Source organism: Homalodisca vitripennis, chromosome 1, assembly GCF_021130785.1.
Source record: "Homalodisca vitripennis isolate AUS2020 chromosome 1, UT_GWSS_2.1, whole genome shotgun sequence".
Taxonomy (NCBI): Eukaryota; Metazoa; Arthropoda; class Insecta; order Hemiptera; family Cicadellidae; genus Homalodisca; species Homalodisca vitripennis.
Genome location: NC_060207.1, coordinates 43,608,951 through 43,636,942, shown reverse-complemented (window position 1 = coordinate 43,636,942; position 27,992 = coordinate 43,608,951). Strand labels below are relative to the sequence as shown.

General features: G+C 33.0%; 1 protein-coding gene across 2 annotated transcripts; it reads left to right on the top strand.

The window, feature by feature from the left end:
• Positions 1 to 335: 335 nt before the first annotated feature.
• Positions 336 to 27,742, top strand: LOC124360432 (acetylcholinesterase-like). 2 transcript variants are annotated; one of them, XM_046814066.1, is made up of 8 exons: positions 336 to 619; positions 8,033 to 8,171; positions 8,272 to 8,394; positions 13,324 to 13,480; positions 20,084 to 20,269; positions 20,578 to 20,786; positions 21,192 to 21,364; positions 22,796 to 22,935. In XM_046814066.1, the coding sequence occupies exons 1-7, from the start codon at positions 531 to 533 to the stop codon at positions 21,234 to 21,236; spliced, it is 948 nt and encodes a 315-aa protein (XP_046670022.1). In that variant the 5' UTR covers positions 336 to 530; the 3' UTR covers positions 21,237 to 21,364; positions 22,796 to 22,935. The 2 variants fall into 2 exon arrangements, with proteins under 2 accessions (XP_046670022.1, XP_046670031.1); XM_046814075.1 differs by lacking the exons at positions 336 to 619; positions 8,033 to 8,171; positions 8,272 to 8,394; positions 13,324 to 13,480; positions 20,084 to 20,269 and adding exons at positions 26,537 to 26,778; positions 27,203 to 27,742 and having other exon boundaries at positions 20,649 to 20,786; positions 22,796 to 22,998.
• The last annotated feature ends 250 nt before the right edge of the window (positions 27,743 to 27,992 follow it).

The window sequence follows — 27,992 nt, the reverse complement described above, 5'->3', positions numbered from 1 at the left end:
CTATTATGGCTACATTATTGTACCAAAATATTTCCTAAGGAAGATTATCAATGTCTTTTACAGTTCTTTAATACAATGAACTATCTTTTAGCTGATAATGTTTGAAATATTTTAATAGCTACAATTTGTTAACTAAAAGTGTTACATTTAAAAAGATTTTATCTGAGCTGTTGACGAGTAAGATAAAAGACTGATGGTTTTTGCTCTGTATCTCAGTTTGTTACTGAGACAAATATTTTGTAAAATAAATCCAACAGCTACTAATATGAGCAAATCAAATTTAATAACTACATTTTTAATTTTTGAATCACGTGATCTCATTGTATATAGATGGAGACAATATATTGTTTTGAGAAAACAACAATTTTATCTTGTCAAATTGAGAGATAAGTAATGATTATTGCTAAAGAGGATGTTGGCTCTTTTGATATGATGGACAACAATCAATACATGAGATCTGTTGTGTCTCCTAAAATGATAGCCTTATATTTTAAGAGTGTAAAACTTTGAACAACTTTAGAATAGCAGTTATGAAATCTCATCAGTACCTAACCATGTCTGATATGTCGTGGTACTTAAGTGTAGGTCTGGTGTCGGCAATACTTGCTGCTGCAAGCAGGTATTAATTGTCATATTATAATTCAGGCTAATTATATATGGACAATATACATCAATATGTAATTTACATAACATTTTCATTTTCAATGTAATTTGTTGTTATGGAAAAGAGCATAACCAGACTAGTGGTGGACGATTGTGAGATGTTATTGTTTTCGAATAGTCACTTATCAAATGAATTAATTTGTTTTCCTGGACAAGCTGATGTTGCAAAAGTTGTAATTGAAATCATCTGTTTGATTTCATATTCCTTCAATAGTTTTCAACCTTCAATTATTATGTTGTAAATGTCTGTCAATTCCAGTTAATACCTTTCCTACAGGGTAAATGTTTTCATTGACTGGTTTAATTGCCAAGGTCAGATCGATCAGGAGTTGAAAAATTAGGTCAAATTCTTTTCCTGAACAGAAATAATTTTAAAAGTAAAAGAAGCAGTAGATGGTTTAATTTTGAAACTTTAAAGTTTTATAATATTAGTGTAGCAGTATGTTTATAACTACATTTTCAAACATGTAGTTAAGATGATGAATTTTATTATTATATTAGTTATAGTAATCATTTTTTATAGTAATTATATTTGTACATAAAAAATTATTAGCTATTGGTATGTATAAAGCTCCTTATTCTATAAATATTCTGTTAATAATTAAATTTGTGTAAAATTATTTGTACAATTAATTTTTTGGGAAAAATATTTACTCTTCTAATCAAATCACTGAGTTTAATTTAATCCTAAATACAGTACTTTTATGATGGTATTAAACAAATTTAATAGATGATAACTAAATAATGTGCATTTGTTTCAACATTTCAAGTGCAAATTTACCACTCAAATGGTTCTGACAATCAAAATGTTTTAATTATACCTTCTGACAGTCAAAATGTTTTGATTATACAGGGTGACACAGAATAACAGAATTTTTTTTTTTAATTCTAAAAAATAAGAGTGATGGAAGAAAATGGTTTTATGTGTATTAAATGAAACATAAACACTTGCCATTTATGAAACACTGATGGAATTTATGATTTTCTTAAACCAACATCCTTTAGGTAGCGTCCTCGTCTACGAATGCATTCTTGAAATCTGCGGTGGAGATTCCTCATTGACCGCTGCAACATCTCAACTGGAATACTGTTAATTTCATCCCGAATTCTCTGTTTTAACTCATTTACAGTTCTTGGTCTAGTTGTGAACACTTTAGTTTTGAGGTAGCCCCACAAAAAGAAATCGCTCACGGTCAAATCTGGTAATCTAAGGGGCCAGGAAACGTTACCGAATCTTGAGATGACACGGTTACCAAACAATACTCGCACAGCTTCCATTGACTGTCGTGCAGTGTGTGATGTCGCACCAACCTGTTGAAACCAGGATTCTTGAACGTCTGGAAAATTGTTCAATTCAGGTGTAACGAAACGTAACATATCCACGTAACGATCAGAATTGACAGTTACTGCAATCCCCCGTTCATCCTAAAAAATAAGGTCCAATGATCCCATGTAATGAAACAGCACACCACACCTTATTAGCGTGTAAAGGGCACTCATGAAGTTCATTAGGATTTCTGTCTGCCCAGTATCGGTAGTTCTGCTTGTTAACATAACCTGTGAGATGAAAGTGGGCCTCATCTGACATCCACAACTTGCTTAGAAATTCATCTTCATTGTTTATGTGTGTTAAGATTTGTTGGCAGAATTGTAATCGCGACTGGTAATCATTTTCCTTCAATTGTTGCACTATCTGCAGCTTGTAGGAGTGAAATTTTAATTCTAAATGAAGAATTCTGCGAACACTCTCACGGGAAATTTCAGCCGCAGCTGCTTGCTTATGAATCGAACGGCGTGGACTCCTCAATACAGATCGGCGTACAACATCAATGCTCTGTGCAGTACGAGCACTTCTTGGTCGTCCCGTTGGTTTCTTCTTTAAAGCTGATCCACTCTCTTCAAAATTATTAATCCAACTTCTAATGGCATGTTTTGACGGAACAGAATCATGACGTCCTAAGTTGTAAAAACGTCGGAACTCAATCTAGGCAGCTTTCAAACTATCACTGTTTTTATAAAACATTTTTATAGCTAACGCACGCTGTTGCCCGTTCCACTGGTCCATGGCTACTGTAATGGCAGCTTGTTTACTTGGTCACTGTCACTGTCCCGCAGTGCTGCCACCTGCTCACGGCTGCCACGACGCGTTACAAAAATTCCCGTTATTCTGTGTCACCCTGTACCTTCTCGCAATGTTGCATCACTAATCCAGCCTGTTTTTATCCCTGATTCAACTAACATTAGGAATGGAACTGAAAATAACATTATAGAGGGTGCAGTCGTCCTTGCAAGCATCAACATAATTAATTTCTTACAGTGTTTTTACTGATCCAGAACATCACACACAGAAGAAGCATATTCTGCTATTGTACATAAATATGTTGCCAATAAAAAAGAATTTTCATTTCATTTGTTACAAATTTAACATATTTAGAAGCCTAGTTAAGCTTAAAAACTTTTAGAATTCCTGGGAAAAAATGTTAAAGTAAATTTGTATGCTTATATTAATGATATTCTTTGGGAGTTTTTAAATAGATGTTAATTTTTTTTGGAACCTGAAATGATTAGTAAATTTTATGTTTTCATACTAATTAGTGATTCTAAAGGAGAAATGGAGATCAGTGGTTCTCATTAGAGCTTACTGTTTTATAGTAAGGCAGATAAAACATTTTATTATATTGATTCAATTAAGTACTATAATCTGAGTCATGAGTTGTATTCACAAAGCTGGAGCCATATATGTGATCATCAGGGCCCTATTCTTTCAAAGTATTGAACTTTTCATAGCAGAGAAATGGCATTGAATGCAGTATCTACTTGCTTATTTTTGTGGAATGGTTGATGAGAGGGATATCGGCTCTGACTGATTGTGAGACCTTTGATTTTATAATATACTTTGGTGCTCTAAAAATTATGGACACAGATATAATTCAGAAATATCCCATTATGACCTACTTAACATATAATTAACAATACAAGGAGTTGAAAAAGACATTGCTAAAGATTTAATATCTAACATTATATCTGCTAAAAGAGATATTAAAACAAACCAATCCAAAGAGAAAATAAATATTCACGAGACACGGCTATCACTTGACTTACATGTCGTAAGATTATTGAAAATATCAGCAGCAAAAACACAAAATTTCAACATGAATTTGAAAAATCCATGTTTCATTTCTGGTATAGAGGAGTGGTCAGTGGTGAAAAGTAAAAGTGTGCAGGGATGCTTTAACCATCAGTGTTCTTTGATGCAAGATAAGACAGCCGCACAAGTTGTTACTACAAACCAATAAAGCATTTTAGATGGACTCTCAGAAATTTGTGCAGAGAAAATTGATTGTATGATAAAAATCATTACATTAAGAACCATGTTAAGAAAAATAATACTTGTACAGATAAATCTAACAATGGGAAAACTAAAACTGGTATGAAGGATACAAAATTGAAATTTAAATTTGAAATTAAAGTAACTCTGTTCACTTTTGTCAGCAAAATTTGGAGGAGCTGAGTAATGGTAAAGTGAACTGTGCTGGGTATGTGCAAGCTAACACTACTCTGACTCAAGTGGCTGACTCTGCTTCTTTATGGGATGATACTAGTCCAGTCATCCTCTTAGGAGGAAGTAATGATAGTCTAAATGGAAAATCTATCCTTTATTTGAGTAGTTACATTGACACAGTGATGTGATCAGATGATGTTTATTGTTAGATGTTCTTGTAAATTTTACTTTCCCTGTTCATAATCTGCTTTTGCTTATCTTATGTTAAATGTCTATATTGGACTACTCTGATTGGAAAAATAGTTTTGTGAAAGTCTTTTCATATTGTACAAGCTTGTGGTCACTTTTATAAAATACATATATGCTAAGATTTTGATGAAATTTGGGACTTGAAACAAATATATAGATACCAATTTTTCACAAATTTATTTTCTTATATTGCTTAATTATAACCCATATATTATTGGTAAATAAATACTATTATCTCTTAAAAACTTTCCTAATAATTGTGATTCCTACCAAAATCACTCATACTGCATATCGATGAAATTGTAAAAGATTATACTGTATTTTACTTTTGGTTTAAAATGCCAGTCTGGCTTCTAGCCCATAGGCTATACACCAAACCCAGCCCTTGAATCCAGGTGTGCACCATCAGTGTTGAATTACAGAATATATTTTATAAGGTAGGTCTCCTTTGCATAACATTTACCTCTACTCTAGCCACCATATGGTTTATCAAAGGAGTATTTCTTTACCATGAGCTCAGACACATTAGTTATTGTTTTGGCACCAGGAAGTTCCTTTATTATTACCATATATCCCTCTGAGAAAGTATGCTTTGTCACCTTTCTGTTCTAAAGGTTCATTACACTTAATGTGGCTGCCTTCTTTACCTTCCGTCCCAGACGTGTGCATCCCAGTACAGTCTCCAGTGCCACTGTTGGATGGGAGCTCACTGCTCCAGTAATACTTATACATGCTAGTTTAAATGATCACTTTAGAATAATAGAATTAACTATTGAAGTGTATTGAGTGTCATAAGTGGGAGAAGTAAGCATTTAGAGAGGTATTAAATGTTAGGAACATTGTAAATGTTATGTTATAGTATTGAAATAAATTAGAAATGGTCATGTACAGTGGTACAGTAGATGTGAATATCTTGTCGATTAATGTCCTGTAGATGTAATATGTAATTACATATACTATGTTTGAATTATCTGATATTGTTTATTCCTAAAAGTAAATCAGAAATTGACACAAGATAAGTAAAATAATCAATCAACGCTGAAGAACTACTTGAAATCGTGACCAAAATTTAAGTGTTTTTCACTACTGGTATGTATTAATGTAAATGAGGAATTATATGGTATATCAATATAATAACATACTTAAGCAATGCCAGCCAACCTGTGGTTTAAAAATTCTAAGGGAGTGTTAAAAGGATTTTTTAAACAGATAATATGACTTTAATTATTGTAATTAAACTGTAATATGACATTATTTGTCAACAGGGTTTTTTTCTTTTATAACACAATCCAATTTAAAAGTAGAGAAAATCAATGTTTAAGACTAATACATGTTTATAACTTGCCATACCTACAAACCTTACTTCATTATTTAACTGTTCATTTGCATTAGTACATTGTTGTTATTTATTTTATTTGGATTTATTTAGAGGTTCTTTCATTGAGACATAAAACTTGATTTTTAGAAAAGATCAGAGTGAGAACTCTTCCTTGTTTTGGAAGAGTATTTGAAAACAGAATCAAATGCTTTGTGTAGAGAGGCATTCTATCAAGATTTTCCAGGGAAGAGATTATGCCTACTAAATTTAAATCGCAGATTTGTTAAAAAATTTATTTAAAAAAATAGGTTCTGTATGAAATTGAAAATAACAGAAGGTGAACTGTTATGAAGAAATTTTTATACAGTAACACACCAGTTCACACCACACAACATTGAAAAATTGCTTACATTATTAAGTGCTTGAAATATTTCAGCCTGCTTGTTGAGAGACATATATCAACCAATCAATCAATATTTTTTATTGCCATAAAATAAAGATCATTTACAAAGTCTCATTACAGCTTTCATTATAAATATATCCAAGTCAGTTATAAAGTTTATATTATCTACATCATCTAGATATCAAACCGAAACTCCTTATAATTATATCCACTCAAAGTCAAAATATCTTTATTGCATCATCGTCAAGATGAAAATGGTGTCACAGAGAATTTACAATACACAAGAACAATACAGGTCCAACCAGGTCAATACAATACAATACAGGTTAATGATTGAAAAATTTGTTTAAAGAGTAAAATGGGCGTTCTTGCAGCCACATTTTGAGATATTGCAACTTGCACTTTGGCAGCGGTTGCAATTGGTGGCTTCTTCTGTCTTCTATATTGGAGCTATGTTCTTTCTTCATCATTTCTAAAGTTTTTTTTTACTATCCTTGGATAATAGGAGAGATATTTTGCAAGTACTTTTGTTTTGGTGAACTCAATTTGTTTTGTTTCCAAATTGTGTCCCACTATCCCTGATTTTTCCTTATCCTGATGTTTTGTGTTTCTAATGTGTAAGTATTGTTTCCTACATCAGGGACATTCTGAGTTCTAAATAAAATAACAAAAGCAGATATTTCTATTTAGTATGTCTAGAGCTGCAAAATTACTCTGACTCTCTAAAAATTTTGGTTTAAAATCTCATAAAATTGGCCCCACCAACAAATTGTGCTACAGGTGTTGTACACATGCAACAAGGTAAGGGATTTAGATAAACTATTTTTGCTTACTAAGCTTAGTGTCATTTAAAGTGGCTTTATAAACAGCCAGAACAGTTGTAATATTTTGGAGTGAAAAATCCTCAATTTTTTTACATCAACAGCCTTTAAACAGTTAAAAGATTAATCCAACAGTTTTATCACTGCTCTAAATCCTGACTGTTACCGAGACATGCTTAAATTGTGACTTAATGGTAAAACAAGAAATAGTAAATTGCAGCAACATGACACTCACCTGACAACCAAATTTCTACTGAATGAATGTTTTGGTGACAGACTGATTGGAAGAGGGATGTACTCTCTGAGAACTCCAGATTTCATCCCTCTGCATTATTTCTAATGCTATTATAGTAATGGTGGTATGGTTGAACTGTAAACCAAATAATATAGTCAATCTCATACAATTAGTTCTAGCCTAATAAGTGTTAATTAGCTCCAGCTATCTAAATAATAGACAACAAACAGGTGGTGGAAGTTCCATGTCTCTCTCATAACACTCTGAGGAAATAAAAATCAACTCTAACACCAGTACAGAGATGTGTTCCCCAAGTATCAGTGTTGGACTCTATCATATACCTCCTGCTACTAAATTACCTACTAAGCCAACTTATATATCTGCCATACAGTCATGTGCACAGGGAAATCAGATTATGTGAGCAGATTTACATTAAAACCAATATTGGCTTTGATATGGCTAACAATACCTTCTCAAATAACCTTGTGTTGAACAAGGGGAAAATTCTGCAGATAGCTTTTATCACCCAAAAAATGGAAATTGACTCTGGACTACCTGATCTGAAGAAAGAGAAAACACCAAATTGCAAATTTTTTTATAAATCTAGTTTATAGTAACTTTTTACTTTACAACATGTAAACATAATTGTAATGAGTGAAACATCTACAGCAGGGAGAGAAGAATGTTTGGCTATATGGACTTCCCATCCTACACTACACACTAAAAACCAGAATTCTCAGCCTTTACAGCAAGAATTGGTGCTTCTCTAATGTATCAAAATTACTTAGTTGCCACTTATCAGTAAGTAATGTACATTAATGTTATACAATGTATATTCCAGTGAATTTGTGGATCTACCAGTACTGGTCACAAAAAAAGGACCCATCATTGGTTTACGTGTAGACCCCAATCCTGCCACAAATATATCCTATGACGCTTACATTGGGATTCCATTTGGACAAATACCAGGACGATTTCAGGTGATGTAGTCATTTTTGTGAGAATTTATGGGTATGGACTCCAATTTTTGTATAAATCAAGTTGTTAGTTTTTCTTTACAATAACCAATGTACTCTACAGGTGGCTTTACCAAGGGCACCTTGGACAGACCCTCGCTACACACAAAAAGATGGACCAGCCTGTCCACAATCAAGCATGGCGTATGATGAAGACTGTTTGTACTTAAATGTGTTCACACCAATGGTAAATGAAGAAAGTCTTAATCAGCCCTATTTTGTAAAACTGTTAACTATAGTAATTTTTTGAAAAGTAGACTAATTACACAGGCCAACGATGAAAAAAACTTTTTTACTAAAAATACCTTATTCTAATGTTTTTTAGGTCGCTGAATCCAAATATATTGCTTACAAAGCTGTATCACCCACAATTTCTTCACATTTTGAAGTAACATTTTTTTTAACTAAGCGATTTCTACAGAGTTTAAATATAATCAAAAAAAAGTAGAGGTAATGGACTTAAATTGTATTGGTAGCACTGCTGAAAAACACACTAAAAGATCAAAAAAGGTAGATTCCATTTGAACGTTAACAGCTGATGTTTGTTTACTGTCAATCTAACCTCACTTTCACGGTTTTTGTACACGTGCTCAAACACAATGTTCTAAACCGCGGTTGTAAAAACTCTGTTGACAGTTTTTGTTATATTTGTGGTGAGTTTGTGATTAAAAAAACACCAAAGAAACATTACGGACTTTGTGAAAAAAGGTTTATCGATCATACTTTGGAACTTTACTTGGAGATCAGGATAAATATTGGGCGCCGCATAAGGTATGTTATGTATGTGTTGAAGATCTAAGAAAAATGGTCAAAAAAGGAGAAAAAAATCCTTCAAATTTGCTGTTCCTATGATATGGAGAGAGCCAAGAAATCATTCTGATGATTGTTACTTTTGCAGTGTTGATGTAACTGGTCACAACTCAAAAAATAAGAAGGTAATAAGCTACCCTTAACCTTATGTCTGCCATCCGACCAGTGAAACACGGTCAAAATTTGCCGGTCCCTGAACCTCCAGATGATTTGGATTCCATTCAAACTGAACCATCTTATGATGTAGAATCTGAGTTAGATGAACAAGATGATGAAGAATTTCGATGTATTACATAAAATGTAGAGCCTAAATTGTTTACTCAGATTGAACTTAATGACTTGGTTAGGGATTCTAGGCTTAACTAAAGAAAAAGCTGAATTGCTTGGGCTCTAGACTAAAAGAAAAGAACTTGTTGGGTGCTGGAACCAGCATTTATGTGTATAGAAAGAGAGAGCAACAATTTGCAAAGTTTTTTGAACAAGATGGTGATTTGGTGTACTGTACAGACATTCCAGGTCTGATGAATGAATTTGGTGTTGAGTACAAAAAGGAAGACTGGAGGCTATTCATTGACTCATCCAAAAGAAGTTTAAAGGCTGTTTTATTACACAGTGGAAACCAGTACGCATCTATACCTGTTGGTCATTCTGTACACATGAAAGAAAGCTATGAAAAACCTAGAAATAGTGCTGAATAAAATAGGCTATTGTGATCATGGTTGGATGATATGTGGTGATTTAAAAGTAACATGTATGCTACTTGGTCAACAAGGTGGTTTTACCAAGTTTCCATGTTTCTTGTGTGAATGGGACAGTAGGGCTAGAGATCAACATTGGTGCAAAAAGAAACTGGCCTGCTAGGGAATCTTTAAAACCAGGTGAAAAGAACATTCTTCGCAAAAACCTCGTAGATCCAAAAAAAGTGCTCCTACCACCTCTTTCACATAAAGTTAGGCCTCATGAAACAGTTTGTCATGGCTTTGCCTAAAGATGGGCCATGTTTTATGTATCTCTGCCTAAAGTTTCTCACACCTTTCAGAAGCTAAACTGAAAGAAGGCGTCTTTGTCGGACCAGACATTAGAAAAATGATGTTAGACCTTAACTTTGAATCGACAATGACCTCAAATGAGAAAGAAGCATGGGTGTCATTCAAGCAAGTGGTTACCAAGTTCTTGGGGAATAAAAAAGATCCAGAATATGTTGCTATTGTTGCTAACATGTTAAAGAACTTTAAAAAGTTAGGATGTTTGATGAGCCTGAAAGTTCACTTCCTGAACAGTCATCTTGATTACTTCCCGGAAAAACTTGGGCGATGTAAGTGAGGAGCAAGGAGAGCGTTTTCACCAGGACATGTAAACTGATGGAAAAAAACGCTATCAGGGCCGCTGGAACACTAACATGATGGGGAACTACTGTTGGTCACTTCACAGAGAAGTTCAGCAGGCGACAAATCGTAGAAAAAGCTACACAAGAAGTTTCAAAGAAAAGAGGGGAAAGAAAATACAAACCAATCCCAGATGACTAATGGAACCTGTATTATACCACATGTATAACTCTTTCAAGTAACCTATTGTATTAATATATTCATAATTATGATATATAACATAGTGTTTCATTAATTTCACCATATACCGTATTTATACTACATAAGAAACTACATAAAATGTATACTACATAAAAACCCAAATTGCAGAAAAACTATGGGTGATACAAAAAAACTAAGGCCAGATTTGGATTCAGCACATAAAAAATCTATAAAAATCAGCTATTAAAGTAAAAAAAGTTTTCACAAAAAAATTTTTCGTTGGCCTGTGTTATAGTATCCGGCTATTACTATGCTTGTCCAACGTCTAGTAACAAATTAAATGTGTGATTATACATGGCTAACGTTTTACATGGCTAAAACATTAGATGGTTTTAAAATTATAACTGTACCTCTAGAAATCTTTTTTTCATTCTTATTGTAATTCCCTCATTCATTTAATTTCTACCGTCAACCCAAAAATTGCATTGGCAAAAAAGTTTTAATTTAAAATTTGTTACTTTTTGGCCCTAACTTATAAGAGTCTTAAAAAGGTGAACTGTATGATGTAATGACTATTAATGAATAGGACTATACAAATAAACGTACCAATAAACAAATGCCACGAAATAAATTTATAATGAGGTTAAATTTTGATTTAATTCTCTTCTCTCTAATAGTGTACAACTAACTACTAATTCAAGCAAATTACTATTTATATCATGTACAACTACTAGTACCGTGTTACTCATGCGTGTACTAGCCAACAGTGAGTGGACAATGAATGTTGTTTACAAACAACAGATTACCGTAAAGTGAGAACACACGCCAAATTGTTTTTTAAAGTTGTCAAGAAATCCTTTCCACTATAAATTGGCAGGTAGTAAATTATTTGAATAACTCTAACAGTGAATAGGAATATTCTTCGAGTAACTGATTCAGTCATGACAAAGAATTTTCACACAATTAATTGTGTGCAGAAGAACAAGAATGTAATTGCAAAGCTTTTTCAATGTCAATTTCAATGTCAATGTCAACAACAGTTTAAAAAAATATTCATGCAATTATCACATCTTTGATTGAAAATTAATTTGATGCAATTGTCTTGAGCTTTTTTTGTAAATTTTCTAAATTCCTAAATTTTAGTCATATACATTTAGTTCTTTGACTTCTTATGCAACTAGTGTCATAACTACCATCTAAGTACTTAAGTTTTCCAGTTCTCTCTGTGTCAAAAGATTGGTAACATAATTAAATTCTTGATAGTTTGGGCATACACTGTGGAGAACCACCTTCAGTCATCTGTTGACTGAAAGTGGTTCTCCACAGTGAGGCTGAAATATTTCAAGAGTTAAGTTGTGTTTCAATACAGTATGATCCGGAAAACTTGACAGTTATAAAATGAAGCACAGTTCCACAAAAATTGGAAAATTGCAAAAATAAGTCTTTGTCAGCTTAGTTCTAATGTAAAAATAAATCACAATGTTTTATATTGTGTATGTATAAAAAAAAAAAACGTATTACGTGTCACAACATTTTATCTTAAGTTTTTTATCACATTAGTCCAAGACTTTGTATTTTATACAAATTTTCAATTCTTATTGTTGAAATATCTAAGCCCGGTAACTAAAGAGATTATGATATTTGATAGTATTAAACTAATCCTGTACAATCAAAGCTACAACCATACATTTTGAGTAGTTTGAGTAGTAGTAGATTTTTTCTCATTGAATTGCAGTCCACATCCATAAATCAAATTGGTTCTATTGGTTTCAAAATTGTTTGCAGTATAAAAACCTTATTATCACTATGCAATTACTCTTTATATATCTACAGATCATGGAACATTTAAATGGAATTTAGAATAATAATCGTCACATTGTATAAATACAATGAAGACAGTAATAGACCTAGTTCAAACCATGTCCAGTTGTTCGATAGATAGTTTCATGAGTTCATGATGGTTCTCATCTCTGTTTATAACATTTTCTATTGTTAAATGTAATGGAAAATGTTTCTATGTAATGGTGGACATTACCTTCAAGGAAGGTATGATGTAACTCAGTTCCTAGTCCAGTCAATAAGTAATCCATTTCTATTTTGACAAAGAGGAGGGTATGAAAAACACTGTTAAAGTAAACAAGAAAGTAAAATATTTTTTATATTTATTGTCTAACTTAATCATAGACGGACATAACACCTTTGATTTCAAGGAGTGGTATTTTGATTACTACGAATATAGACTAGAATCCAGAAAAGGTATCATAAAAGCAAGTTAGACCACAAGTTGTTGGTGAACTTTTCTTTATGGGTACTGATAGTATAAAGTCACAAGTTGTTAAGAGGGTTGCTTTTTAGGCAAAGGATATTTTAAGCTAATTTCTAAATTCCTTAAATTGGAAGAACAGTAGTAATTTGTTAAAAATTTAAGGGATAACAATAAGTGTAGTGTGAAGCATAGATGTCCCATATGTATAGTTTGAAATGATGTGGTACACCATTACTTTCCATTCTCTTGATACCTTCAAGGACATCCTAAGCATAAGCTAATCATAATTCCATTTTAGAGAAGTCGTTCATAAAATAAGTAGCTTCAGCTGTTTTTCAGGAATGGAACAGTAGAATATTAACATCTACCTATAGGGTAGATATTGGTTGTAAAGCTAGTATAGTAATGAATGATTTGCACATGAATATTTTAAAGCCTCATTTCATTTTTAATTACTCGTGTTATAAAAATAATGCCAACTCAAAGATTTAAATACTTGTGAGTTATGTTTAAGAATGCATCTGCTACTCACGGAATTTTACCTGTAATGGTGTTCATTCATGGAAGTGGCTTTCTCAGTAGCTCTAGTAATTCACATTGGATTGGACCAGACTTCTTGATACCTGAACATGTCATTCTAGTTGCTATGAACTATCGTCTAGGAGCACCAGGTACGTTTCTGTCATTGTTTCAACTTAATGAGAATGGCACTGTTGATAATGACGCGGGTAAATATTTCTGATATTATTAGGGACTTTAGCACCTCTCTGTTGATATACAGCTGTTGATATAAAAGGTATGAGCCTATGAGTTTGATTTGAACTTATAAGGACTGTTGGCTGTACTGAAGTAACTGATATCAGCAGTAAAGGTAATTTTTTTTTTTTTTTTTTTTTTTTTTTCTTTATTAACATTTTCTTGGAGAAAAGTATAGAGTCAGATTATTTACATACATCAGCAAATATAAAAGCATTGGTTATGGATGTTCTGTTGTTGCGTTATTCCTCCAGTCAAGGACACTCCTTCACAGAATAAATATGATTGTTGCAGCAGCCAATTTTTTGTAGCAGTCTTCAGGTTTCTTACGGGTAGGTCTTTCAAATGGTCAGGAAGCATGTTTGAACAACATAGTGCCTTTGTATGAGGGCTTTTTTTCGTAAAGGCTGAGGTGATGAGAGTCCAGAAGAAAGTTGTGTCTGTTTCTGGTGTTGTAGTGGTGTTGGTTTGCCAGTCTTGTTTGGTTAGATGTGACAGCAGTGCCATGATGGTCTCGAGAATATACAGTGCCACTACAGTCAGGATTTTTTGCTCCTTAAAAGCTTCTTTGCAACTCTCACGACAGTCCAGAGTGTATCCTGTGAGGGCCCCTGCTCCTTCAGACCTGATCGCTCTCTTTTGTACAACCAGCACTCTATGTAAGTTTCTGGGCTGTTGTTCCACCCCAGGCCACCAAGCCATACCTCAAGTGCGACTCAAAACAAGGCAAAGTATGCGATCTTTGCTATCATTTGAGAGTCACCCTATTTTGGTTCATTCTTCTAATGACGTATCCTACACTGCTGCTCAGTTTTTTAATAAGATGGTCCCTACGTGGGGTGTCCATGAGAGAGTGCTGTCGATGGTTATGCCAAGATATTTGGTTGAGTCAGCAATGATAGCTGTGGGAGAGGGTCATAGTTGTTTCTGGATGCAGTGAAAAATTAATTGCTGTGTTTTCCTTTCATTCAAAGCTAAATCATTCCTGCCACAGTATTGCTTTGTCATTTCAAAGGCAATGAAACTGAGAAATGTCGAGTTGATCTTTTATTTCTGTTGGCAAGAATGAGGGCCGTGTCATCTGCGTAGGAGACTGTTTGGCAGAAGTTGTGCAGGAAGTCAGGGAGGTCATTTGTTAACAGTATGAAGAGGACTCGGTCCAAGCACCGACCCCTGGGGTACACCTCTTTTCATTTCCAATGGTTTAGATTTAACTTTGATGATCGAATTTTTACTCTTGCACGTTAATTCAACCATCTGTTTACGGTTAGTTATGTAAGTGTTAAAAACCATTTTGCCTCTTTGCCTGTTACGCCAAGGTGTGTGTAGTTTTTTTCCAATATCAGACTGTGCCCTAAGCAGTCAAAGGCCTTGCTTAGGTCCAATAATATAGTGGTGGCTATGGATCCGTTTTCAAGGTGGTCTATCACAGTTTCCACGAGTTGTACAATGGCTGAGGTGGTTGATCTGCCTGGGAGAAATCCATGCTGTCTTGGAGTCAGGAGATTGTTACCTTTAAGTAAGATCAAGTAGTCTTGTTAATACGACTTTTTCCAAGATTTTAAGAGAGAGTAGGTACCAGTGAGATGGGCCTGTAGCTGCTGATTGTCTGTAATTTCTCCATTTTTATATTTTGGATACACCTTTGATGTTTTGAGACCTGATGGGAATGTTCCTTCTTCGAAGGATTTGTTTATAATGTCTACTATTGGTTCAATAAGTTCAGCTTTGCAAGACTTGATGAGTTTGGCTGAGACTTCATCCTCACCTGCTGAAGTTTTAGGCTTGAAAGAGTCTATGGTAGTGGCACTGACTTCTCTTGGGTCAGTTTTGGTGAGTTTTTTAGTTTTTTGCAAGTACTGTCCCACGGGTTGGTTACAGGAAACTACTGGTAAAGGAGTGTTAGGCTCTATGCTCTTGAGGGTTTTTTCTGCTACTGTTGTGAACATACTTGTTAAAATGGTCAGCTATTTTAAGTGGGTTCGGTTATTTTTTCATTGTGGATTGTAAGAGTTTCTATAGTGTTGTGAATATTTTTCCTCTTCCGTTCCTGATTAATGATTGCCCACAGTGCTTTTGATTTGTTATCCGCGTCTGCATTGAAGCGGAGTTTTGTTGTCTCCGGAGTGTCTTTAACTTAAGATCATAGGCTTTTTTCTTAGTTGCAGTGTCTTGTTTGTGAGCTGGAAGGCCTGTGAGTATTTGTTGCTTAGAGCAGCCAAGTAAGCCTTCTTAAGCTCCTCGCTCTCGGCGTCCAGCCAGGGCTTCGTTGACCGTCTTCTCTGTCTACCTACTGAGTATGGACAAGCTGTGTTAAAGGCTTGCTGAAGGAAAATTCTGGAAAATGTGATAAGAGTCGTTCCAACATTTTTGCTTTTTGTATTACTTTGGTCCAGTCTTGATCTGCTAGTAGCATTTTTAATTTGTCTAGAGTTCTAAGAGTTGATACGACACGTTGTTTAGATGGAGGAATTACATATTGCATTTCATTGTCATGTCAATAGTACAGGGACTTGAGCTGTATGATCTACAGACCTGTAGTCAAAACTTTAAAGTCAACTTCATTTTCACTTAGGTTAGTGCAGATGATGTCAATGGAAGTCCGGCTGGGTTGGTGTCATTCTTGTAGCTGGTAGATTCAGTATGCTTACTATATCATAAGCGAGCAATGCCTCTTCTAGTTTCTTTTTTTGCTCATCGTCTCTGAGGCTGTTCACGTTAATATCACCCATGATGATGATTGCCTGGTTCGATGTTAGTGCCAGTTCGTCTAGTTCAGCTGTCAATATTTTCAATAGCATCATCAAGCTTGCTGCTTGGTGGTCTATACACACCCCAGGATTAGAAAGACAGCTTCTATTGGTTATCAGTTTGTAGTGGCTTACTTCACAAATAAGTTTTGTGTAATCTGGTCAGAGGTTTTTACCAGAGAGAAACTGATCTTCCAGCTCTTGTTTGACATATGCTATCACCCCGCCTTTTCTGTGTTTTTCTCTGGTGAAGCCTCCCAGAGTAGCATCTCCTGGTAATCCTACAGCAATTAACATTTTCCTTGTTTAGGCCCTGTTCTGTGAGAACCAGTAGGTCGGTGTCTGTGCTGTACAGAAAGTGGGTAAGTCTGTCAATTTTGTTTACAAGGCCATTGATGTTTTGGTCTGGTGAGATACTTTAAGTTGCTTGTATGCCTGTACGTGAGATAAAATTTTTTTTTTGTTTGCTGGGAGACACGAGTTTACAAAGGTCCTGGATTTGAATGTTTGTTTGAGTTTTGAGTTTTGGACATCTTTTCTTGGGTATAGGTATAAAAAATGCTTATGTTGATGTACTTGGTCATCCCATTTTGGCTTTGGTGGAGAATGATCGTTTGGGAAATGAACCTGTGCTTCTGTGATTATATAATTATATTGTTGTGAGCAGGGGGGGAGTGGAGATGTGGTTTGATTGGGTGGAAGAATGTGGAGGTCTTTTGAATTATTCAGTTCTTGAGGATGATTCAGTGTCACACACACAGGGGTCATTCAGATTTTTGTACTGAGTTTCGGCCGGCTCCATTTATTTGCCATGAGTGACTTTTCAGGTGAGTCTCCGATTATATGAGAATCTTTCAATTTCTGTACTTGCAGGGATTGAGACATTAAGAAAATTCTGAGGTAACTGAGAGATTGTTTTTGTGTAAGGTATTTGTTGGTCTTTCTAGGGATTGATTTGACATTTGAATTCTGAAGCATTTTGTAATAGCTTCTTTTTAGCAGGTACTATCTTATTCTCTAATTTGTTATTGTTGTATCTCTTCTTCATGATATCATGTTCAGGAGTTGTAGATTGATTGTTCACTTTGTTCTTCAATTCCATTATGGGACTGTTCCCATCAGCTCCTGCTTCTTTTTCATGAGAGCTATATCCAACAAGAGAGTAGAGTTGGTGAGGGGTATGCCAGTCGTTTGGGTTTCCATATCCGTTAAAGATTTTAAGTCCTGAGTACAGCAGGGCTTCTGGTGCTCTTTTTAGTTTGAGAATTATTTTTTCCTGTTCATTTATTTTGTGTATGTTAGTTGCTTGAGCAGTTCAGATTGTTTTAGATCATGATCCTCAAAGATAGCTTGCAGAAATTTACAACAAGATAGAGCTGATATCAATGCCAGGGCATGAAGGTATGAAGAGAAACAAGGAGATGAATTTAATGGCAAGAAAGGGATCAGACCCCTTTGACAGATCTGGAACCTCATGTTGGTGTCTGTTTAGTTGCAGAAAGGAAGTTGTGAACAAGTTATAGAAATTAATTAAAATCTTATCATAGCAGAAAACCTATTCATTCAGACAGTTAAAATGGTTTGTAAATCCATAAAACAGTACAATGGCTTTAAACCCATAAAAAAAAAACAGAAACTTATAATGAGAACTTCTGTCTCTCTGTAAGCATTTCAGGAGGCAGGACTGAGTGACCCAGAGCTCTGTAGTTTTGGCAGTAAAGAAGAGTCAGCAGAATAGTTACTGCAGGACTGTCCAGTAATCTTGGACGTGGATTGGGAAAGCTTTTCATGAACTCTAGGACATAAGATTTCAGAAATTGAGTGGTTTTATATAGTCTACAGCTTAATGGGCACATAGTTAAAGAAGCTCCAAAGAGTAACATGAACATCATGGTGTTTGAAGTGATCGTTTTTAAGATTTCAGAGAGGTTCTGTAATGTAGTTCTGTAGGTAGTGAACTAGTGTTTGACATTTAACAGAAACCCAGTTTTCAGCAACATTATTTTGAAACGCGCTCATAAAAAGATAATTTTTACAGTTAATAACATGACTGAAAGTGGAGTTTCAAAAAACCTTTTTTCATACAATTTAACTGAAAATAATTGCTAAACATTCGCTTAAATATCAGACTTTTCAAAAATGGATTGAAGGAAAATCCTATATGAATAAATTTACATACTATCAACTTTTGTTTTATCAGCTAGATACTTCAAAACAAATTTCATTAAAACGAGTTTGCAATATCTAGTTGCAAAAGAGGTTTGACTTATAAATATTACATGGTTTGCTCTAAAAGTATCTCACCTTATTATTTATTATGCGCTGGTAAAATGACTGGAGTGAAGTATGCACTGACATTTATTATATGAAGATTTTATGATTCACAAAACTACTTCGACATTATATATGTCAGTCGGCTACAGACAGCTAAACGTCAAACTCTGTACTGAGTGCTCAAAGCATGTTAGACATTACATAAAGATGTAATGATTTAAAATAATGGTCAATGTTGCTAAAGAGCATGTATGTTTTTTAATATAATTAAAAATTATTTATATATAAGCCTGTTACAGTTATATTTTTATTCTTTTGCCTTTGTGCGCATAAAATCTTTTTGTGTTGTAGTTTAATATTTATTTCTTGATCAGTGAATCAGTGAGTGGTATGAATGCCTAACCAGGCTTCCTCTTGTTACTGCAAGTGATGGGTCTGTAGAAAGGGGACAGAACTCATTAATTAAGTCAGGTATATATAAATGCCATGACTGCCATTATATTGTCAGGACAAAAATAAATAATGCCAAATTAAGTAAATATTCTCTGCCAAGAATCAGATCCAATGACAGAATAAGAATTAGATTTATATGTTAACATCTTGCTGCTTAAGATAAACAAAATTATGCTGAACCGAAACATGAAATTTAACAAGAAATAGAAAATAATCGTAACATTTCGAATCATTATAACAAATACAATAATTATTATTCTACGCAGTACCATGGTAGTTTAAACTGTATTTAAACACATCTATCAATTTTGTGAGGAAAAGGAATCTTTTAAAATCTAATGTCAGGGAAGGAAAGGTTTTTGGCATAAAAGCTGTCAAGTTCATGTTTATGAAACAAATAGAACATGCTGTATCATGGTAATATGTAATATTATATGAATATATTCTGTATGTAGTTACTCTGTATTTAAGAAAATCTACTTAGCTTATTCAATTTAAAAATTTGTAAACAAACGCTGCTGATCAAGAGTGTCTGAGCCATATGCTGCTGTCATGGTAAGAACATGATGGGTCTGAGACTACCATTGTCTTACAGAACAGGCAGATAGGCACTTCTGTATTAGGTATGATATAAAGTATTTTTATTTATTACTAGGTATTTGTTGTTATTACCAAAAACACTGATTTATTTTTATTCAATAATATTTCTTTTGGTAGGTTAAATAACTAACATATATAAGAGTGGTTGATAAGTAATAGAAAATTAATATTTAGAACACACAAATTACATTACGTTTAATATTTAAATGAGACATTAGGTAACATTTTAAAAATTCACTTGAGATTTTAGTAGCATTTACAAACAAATAATTAGTGAAACATGGGTATTTAAAACTGGCAACATCACTTCATATAGTATGAACCTGGCTCATCTGGCAGAGTAAACTGATTTGTTACAAGGAAACACATTAATGGGTTTCACACTGATTAATCATTATTGCATTAGTTTCAATGAAGAAATTTAAAACTTATTTCTTATAGGTTTCCTCACTTTGGGTTCTAAGATAGCACCTGGCAACTTGGGTTTGCATGATACAAGATTAGCTCTGGAATGGGTCAGAGACGAGATCTCAGTATTTGGAGGAGATCCTACACAAGTGACTCTGTTTGGTCAGAGTGCTGGTTCAGCTATGACTCAATTTCACTACATCTCATCTCTATCCTCAGGTATGGTACTGCACTAAACCATTTGAATCTGTATTATTTCTAAATAGGACTTTATTTGAGAGATAAAATAGTATACAATAGACTTTACCTTGAATACAAGGTACATCCGGAAAGAAAAGAAGTCTTATTTATTATCTTCACCATCAACCCCTACCACTACTCAGTCAATGATGCTACTAACACTTCCCCTATAGTTTGTAACTGAGAAAAAATTTCACAAATCAAATCAAATAATCTGTCTATAATATGCTTTGATTTTCAAAAAATAATCAACATTTCTGTAGAAACAATCTTTACAATATTTACAGATCTGTTCCAAAGAGCTATTGGACATAGTGGATCTGCGTTGGCAGGCTGGAGCTCTTACTCACTTTCTGAGGGCGTGCACAGAGCCAGGCTTCTTGCTGAAAGTCTAAAATGCAACATGACGCAGAACGACACAATGCTTCTGGATTGTATGCAGAAAGCTGACATCAAAGATGTCATCTCTAATCAATATGTACAACTGTCGTATGATGTGCGCAGGTTCATTTTATTATCTCTTAACTTTCCTGAGCTATTATAACACTATTTGTTTATGATAATTTCAAATCACTAAGTTAATGCTTGAGTGCTTAACACAACTGTGGACCTGAGTGGATTTAAAGCAAATGACAAGTTTTTGTTTTATTTGTGTAACACTTTGTAAATGTTCTGCTAGTATAATATAATTCATTCTAGGGGATATACCTTTCCCCAAACTTTATGTATGAACTTCCTCATTATAGGAATATGCAAGCTATGAGGATAGGGGTACTTGGATTTTTCAAAGTTCTTAGTCATAATGCAAAATTGACACATGTAATAGAACTCCCCTGAATTCATAATGACTTCCACATAATAGTTTTTTCAACATTCTGTATTTAAAACTTTGAATTTGCAGGATTATACTGTAGGGAGCAGCTTTTCCATTTCTGCCTGTGCTTGATACATTTGAGACATCGGACACACCATTCTTTAATGATACATCCATAGACAACATGATGCAGCAAGCTCTCTTGCGGGCCAAACCACTCATCACAGGGTTCACAACTGATGAGGGGATTCTTAAGTTCAGTAAGTTAAAAATGTTTAGCTTATTTTTTGTATAAAAAAAAACTAAGACAAATTTTTATGATTTTAACACTGTATAGTTATTTTTCTTATTAAGAAATTATTTATTCAAAGGTTTGTGAAGATAACAGAACTGTTTGGACATTTGCCATTGTACTGTGAAACAACAAAACAATACCAATACTTTCCAAGATATGCAATCTGGTCTATTCCTAATGTGGATAACACATAAGGACAGACTAGGTTAAAGTGAACAAAATATGCCAAAGACTTTTAACAGCAGAACAAGAGATAGTGGTTTCAAAAACTACAGTTTTTAGAAAAAAAAACACTCAGGAAAGTACCTAAGCTGTCAAAAAACCATTAGGTAACTTTCTAAGAAATAGTTGCATATTTTTTATATGCTAGAGTAAAGAGTTTATGCACAGATAAGATGAATTAAAAGAGGAAATTAAGGAAGTTGAATGGGGTCTTAGAACGGATACCACATTCAGTTAACTTCAAATAAGTGTAAATAAAATAGAAGAATAGAAGAAACATCTCTGAATCATAAAATGAAAATAAAGATAAATTTTCACTTATATCAACCTCTTATGCAATGGTTTTATCAGAGAAAATTGAAAGAATAGTCATAAGGTAGACTAGAACCTATTTACATACATTAGGTATATTAGGTAATATTAGAACCGCATTTAAAAAACACTGAGAAAAAGTCATGTAAAAACAAAACAAAACAGGCACTACAAGTACCAAAAATAGTGTTTACAATATAAACTGTAGTTGTAACAAGGAATGCGTAAGTGAGACAAAAAGGTCCTTAAACTTAAAAGAACACAAAGAAAACATGAGAAAGAGACTAACAAAAAATCCAAAATTTGCTTATCACTATTGGTCCGGAGATCATTTTATAAATTAGAATGAATCTAAATTGGAATTAATTTGAAAATTATAGATGTTTAATACATGAAATTAGCAGATTAACCTTTCAGTCAACTGTTAGTAGAATTATACCACTTTGAATTTAATCATATACAATAAAAGATTTCATTGAAAGCAATATCAAGCCAAACATGATCACAAGAATTTCATCTGGAATGACCCATTAATAAAAAATTAGTCTATCCTAATTCTCAGAGTTGTAGTCATTATTTTTTCCATAGCAATTGCCATTTTTTATTGGTCACTGATCATATGCAATTGGTTCAAGCAAACAAACATACGGTAAATAAAAAGATAAATATTGATAAAAAGATAAAAGATTGAGTCTCAAAAATTCTTGTTACTGCTATGTTTCACTTTACAATGGTAAATATTAAAAAATGTTGTAAACTAATTTAAATAGTTTTTTCTAAAAATTCTAGAATTTTAATACTCTCTGTCTGACTCATAAATTTAAACAGTTTAAGTTTACTATATATTTGCTGCATATTCCAGTGGATAAGGGGTGGCAAATGGCTGAAGGCAACTTAGGAGCTTTTATCCCTCCAAAGATCAGAGATAGCGTCAGTAAAGCTGAGAGATCGAGTCTTGCCGATACTATCAAGAGTCGGTACTACCCTGACTCTGTTGATGAGAACAAAATTGAGAGTGCTGTCAGGATATACACCGATGCCATGTTCTCATATCCTTCTCTACAAGTAAGTAAATGTTTATTGTAACTAATTACCATACTTAGTAAGTGGTTACAATTACAGATCATTAAGTATCTGATTGTGCTTCTGTCGAGAGCAAATCTTTCACCTAAACATTGATACAGATAATATAAATTAATTATAAAAATACACCCAAATATATTTGTTTCTGTTGACACAATAAATTCTAATCAATCAAAAAGAATTATAGTATCATTCTGATCTGAATACAGTATTGCAAAATATATTAGTTTACAAACGCAAACATTTAAAAATGAAAAGTTTTTTCATAGAAAAATCAACCCTTTAATACAAATCTAACACCAATGTTGTTTTTTAACGGGGATTAAACTTATTTTAAATCATTACTCAGAGTTTTCATCCATATTTTTAAACACCATTTTAAATTGAACTAAGCCTTTCCCCTTTGTACAATAAGAAACTACAACTTTTGGTCAGACATCCTGAACTGCACAAAAAACAATAATTTATTCTTTATATTTCACATGTTTAATTTCATTGCAGTCACTTTAAGTCGTAATATTACTCAGAAATCCTTTATGGGATTGAGAGGTCTGTAATCTAGAGAAATTATTCGTGCAAGATCTTGGTGTTATTATAGGTTAATTCTGAACATCACAGATTTAGCATAAAGTTTGAGGGGGATCACTAGAGGAAGACGTCTGAAATGTTTATTTGGTATACTTCTTTTGCAATTATGTGTAGAATATAAATTTAACCGACATTTTCAGATGAAATTGTAAATTTTTAAAATTGGAGTGGAAAGTACACTAGGTGACTAATAGCGCAGACTAACTATGATCTGTCTTCAGCCCCTATACTTGTAAGTGAGAGTAGCATACCAGCAAAATTGAACCCCAGCTAAGGCTATCTGAGTCCGAAGCCCTGCTCCCAAGATTGATAAAGGTATAAAAATACTTGAAGAGGGATTATGATTCCTGTGACCACCCTCTAAATATATCACTGATAGGAGTGTTGTTTTAAAAGCTAGGGGAAACTTGAGTCATGTTGTGGTGATCACCTGTTTCTCAACAGTAAAAAGTCTTTTCTACTCCTTTATAGATCCTTGCACAAATCCATCTTGAGTATCCCACTATTATCTTGGTCAAAGCTTCAGATTGTACATACAAGTATTTAGCAATTAAAACTGCACACAGAAAAATCTTTTTGTGTGTGGTCTGGAAATTTACAGAGCTGTTCAAAGTAGATATACGGAATAAGGGACTTCATATTCCTGCTCTTTCAGCTTATCCTACTTACTGGACAGCTTGTTTCTTACCTTGGACCTGCAAGGTCGTATTGTATAAACAAAAAATATATTCTAAGGATTTTGTGTTTTCATTTAAGTAACTGTTCATTAATCCCTACTTTGGAGATTGTGTCCCAGTAATCAGATTTACTTACATCACAGACCTTCCACTAAACTGCATTTATGTTATAACAACTTAAGCAAGTTAATAAAATGTTAAAATATAATGTGACTGAGTTAACTCCTTATCTCTTCAAGTTGCATGTTTTTATTTTTCTGGTCAGGTACAATTGGCCAGCGTAAGGATTGTTGAAATGCAGGAATGAACAAAGGTTCCACTTAAAAATTAAACAAATACGAGAATAATAACAAAGTATGCACTAAAAATATGCAAGAATAATTGGGCACATATTAAATTTAAGAGAACAAAAGCAACTACTCTGAACTCTAATGCCTGCACTGCATGAATTAAAACTGTTGCGTAAACATCTTTTGTTTGGTAGAACATGAAAGTGAAATTTCACTTTGAAGTTTGAAATAATTCAATTTTCCGGTTCTATCCTCAAAAGATATCAAAGCAACATTGTAATTCAATGCTTGTAAGGCAATTATAGCTTTTGGAATACTGTAGTGGTTTCTGTTATCTCCAGCTTTTAGTTCATATAAAACTTTATCAATATTAGTTATTGTTCATAATATTTATATTTGTTGCAGTTTTAAATAGCAAGACTGAAATAATTCAAAATTTAATCAATTGTATAAGCAATGTTTTGACAGAATTTGAACCGGAAAACTTTTACGTTATTCATGAATTCTGTCATGGTTACTCAAGCGGCAGTGTAATGGGTGATACAACAAAATATAGTATCTCACTACTAAAAGCTTAAAAAGAGTATGGTACAATCAGAAATGTTTTGAACATAATAATAAAAGTTTATAAGAACACTATATTGCATCAACTGACAAAATTTTGGGTTAAAACTACCACTAATAAACTAGTGTTTTTAGGGTTAAAACCTAATATTCTGACAGCCTTCAATAATAGCACTTGTGTATGTTGGTAGTTTAATTATTAATGATCATTACACAATATTATTGTGCCCATCTATTTATCATAAGTGTTAATTTTTAAAAATATGATATTATCTTTTTTTACTAAACTTAACTTAAATTATGTACTGTACATCAATGTTTTCATTAATCTTTTATTCAATATTTTTTGTTTCAGCTCTACAATATTCTCTTTTTGTAGTATCTTTTAAATAAAATATTACAAGCCACATTTAAATTAAAACATAGTGTCATTTGTTTCTTTAATATTAAACACATGAATCAATGGCACATAAATAACAAGTTAAAATCTTGTTATATACATTTTTTCATATTAACATTTAAATTTGTTTACCAAATTACCAGCTTTCTTTTGAATAGGAAACAATATATTTACTTTGTAATATAATAAATAACTAGAGTATTGAATACAACAAGTAATAATAGTATATTTACTTAAAAACATAATAATTTTCAATTCATATAATCTTTTATTAAAAATTCAGTTTCCTCTTTATTTCTGACCTCATAATTAATGCATTGTTATCTTCCATGTAACACCACTCTTCATCGACACTTCTCCTTCAGCATTTCTTACTGGTTTATCTGGTGTTTTGTACTAATACAATAGACCACAAATATCATAATTTAAACTCTTTAAAAACCCATATTTTTATATTCAGCAATAGAGTTTAAATTTACTCAATATAAACTCAATAGCTTTTTTTCTCCTATGGCGTAAAAAGAATGAAAAGAATATCAAATTCTTGTTACCATTTATATTTTATAACTGGGGCACTAAAGCATTATCTTTTACACTCTTGTCTTTACAGTTTTTCTAACCCGAGCCAGTTTCACTCAAATCTCTCTCAAAACTAATGGGCTCAGGCATTCCAAATACTATATTTATTACCATTTTTATTCTATTTGAAAACCCTTTCTAATTATCCTTTTCACCAACAACAGAACTTATGTTCTAAAACCAAGTTAAACTTAAAAAAATCTTATGTTAAAACTTATAAAATTTCCAATTTATTTAATAAGCTGATTAAAATATAAATACAAATTTTGTTTTGGCAAGCACAGTTTGTTTAGAATTTATTCAAACACTAACAAACTCTTCTGGTTGTCAATAGATACTACAATATAGCTAATAAAGCTAATAATAATATTTACACTGTAAACTAATAAAAAGGTCTTTTCTATATTCTCTGTCACTTATAGGTGACTCGGTACTTTGCTAACCTGACCTACGGTTATCTATTTGCATACAATGGTGCATGGGCAGGACCGCCTTCTTCCTTCTCTGTCTACAAAATGACTGGAGTCGGTCATGGGGCAGACTTGTACTACTTGCTATATGTAAACGGCAGTTCACAGTATGTGGACACCTGCACACCCAACTTGCCCAATCTTCAAATGAAGGACCAAATGGTCAAATGGTGGACATTGTTTGCAAAGAATGGGTAAGTTTTTTTTTTATTTTCATTTATATTCTTTACATGTGGAAAGTATAAATAGAGAGAGTATACTAACTAAACAAAAAGAATCATATAAGGTACAGGCTGCAATAGTTCTCTACATAGTGTGTATGATGATTTTCTATCTTAATTTTAGTCTTCATACAAAGTTATTCTTTGAATTCGTACTTTGTAATTATACCAAAAAGCTTTTTACTCCCAAGTTTTGTGACCCAGATAAATTACTGTACTGCTCTCAGGAGGTTAAGCCTGTTGGATTTCAGATTTTTCAATAACCTGGAACAATCTGTCTGCTGTCTCCCAACTTCAGTCATGATTTTTAAGGGTTAATTATAGGTTACCATTAAGATGTGCTGTTGTTTTAAGTATTATTTATAATAATGTTGTATTTATTTATTTTTATTTATAGTGTTCCTGGTCTGCCTTGGGAGACAATATCTGAGGGAGGCTACCTTATAATAGATGGCTCTGATCCTTCTAAGATGAACACTACAGAATTTGAGAGTCAATTCTATGACTTCTGGGCAAATATGAAGCCACAAAGTGGTAATTCGGCTGATCCTCTCGGCCTCAGATTTTTTTTCATCAAAGTTGCTCTGTTAAGTTTATTCCATCATATTTTTAAAGTCTGATTTTGCCAAATTAAAAGTTTTATTTTTAGATGCATTAAACATGTTTATCTTTAATTGCTTGGATGTAGGTTTCGTATCAACTAGTCATCAGTAATAACCTCGGAGTAGGCAGATTTTAATGGCTCTAGGAAAATAACTTGGCCACACTTTCATATCTCCCTTCTCTGAAAATGTAGCTTTTACTCCTCTAAAGAAGAATCAAGGCCAGGCCTAGAGCAAACAATCCAAGACAAATAGTCTACTACAGTCCAGTTCAGCATATGTAATTATAGTTTAAGGCATGCAATTTTATTTATTAAAATTATTTTATACATTCATAATTGATATTTTTATTTTTTTAAAGGTAAATATAACTCATTATAAGGTATAAGAAATGTATTAATATAAAAAGGTTGATTAGCTTCAGATAATATTATTTGTTGAAATATATATACTAGATTTTTCTAAAACATAAATAAAGTTATGTATTTACATCTTATTATTTTATAAAAAATATTGTATCCTAAAGTGGACATTTTAATTTCAAACAAAAGCCATAACTCAAAATATTATATACATAGTATAATA

Bases quoted from the DNA above. Each gene is read 5' to 3' on its own strand.
- LOC124360432 (XM_046814066.1), top strand. From the start codon at position 531: ATGAAATCTCATCAGTACCTAACCATGTCTGATATGTCGTGGTACTTA. The intron at 8,395-13,323 runs GTAAATGAAGAA...GTTATGTTTAAG, and splicing joins TAAATGTGTTCACACCAATG to AATGCATCTGCTACTCACGG. The intron at 20,270-20,577 runs GTATGGTACTGC...CAATATTTACAG, and splicing joins CATCTCATCTCTATCCTCAG to ATCTGTTCCAAAGAGCTATT.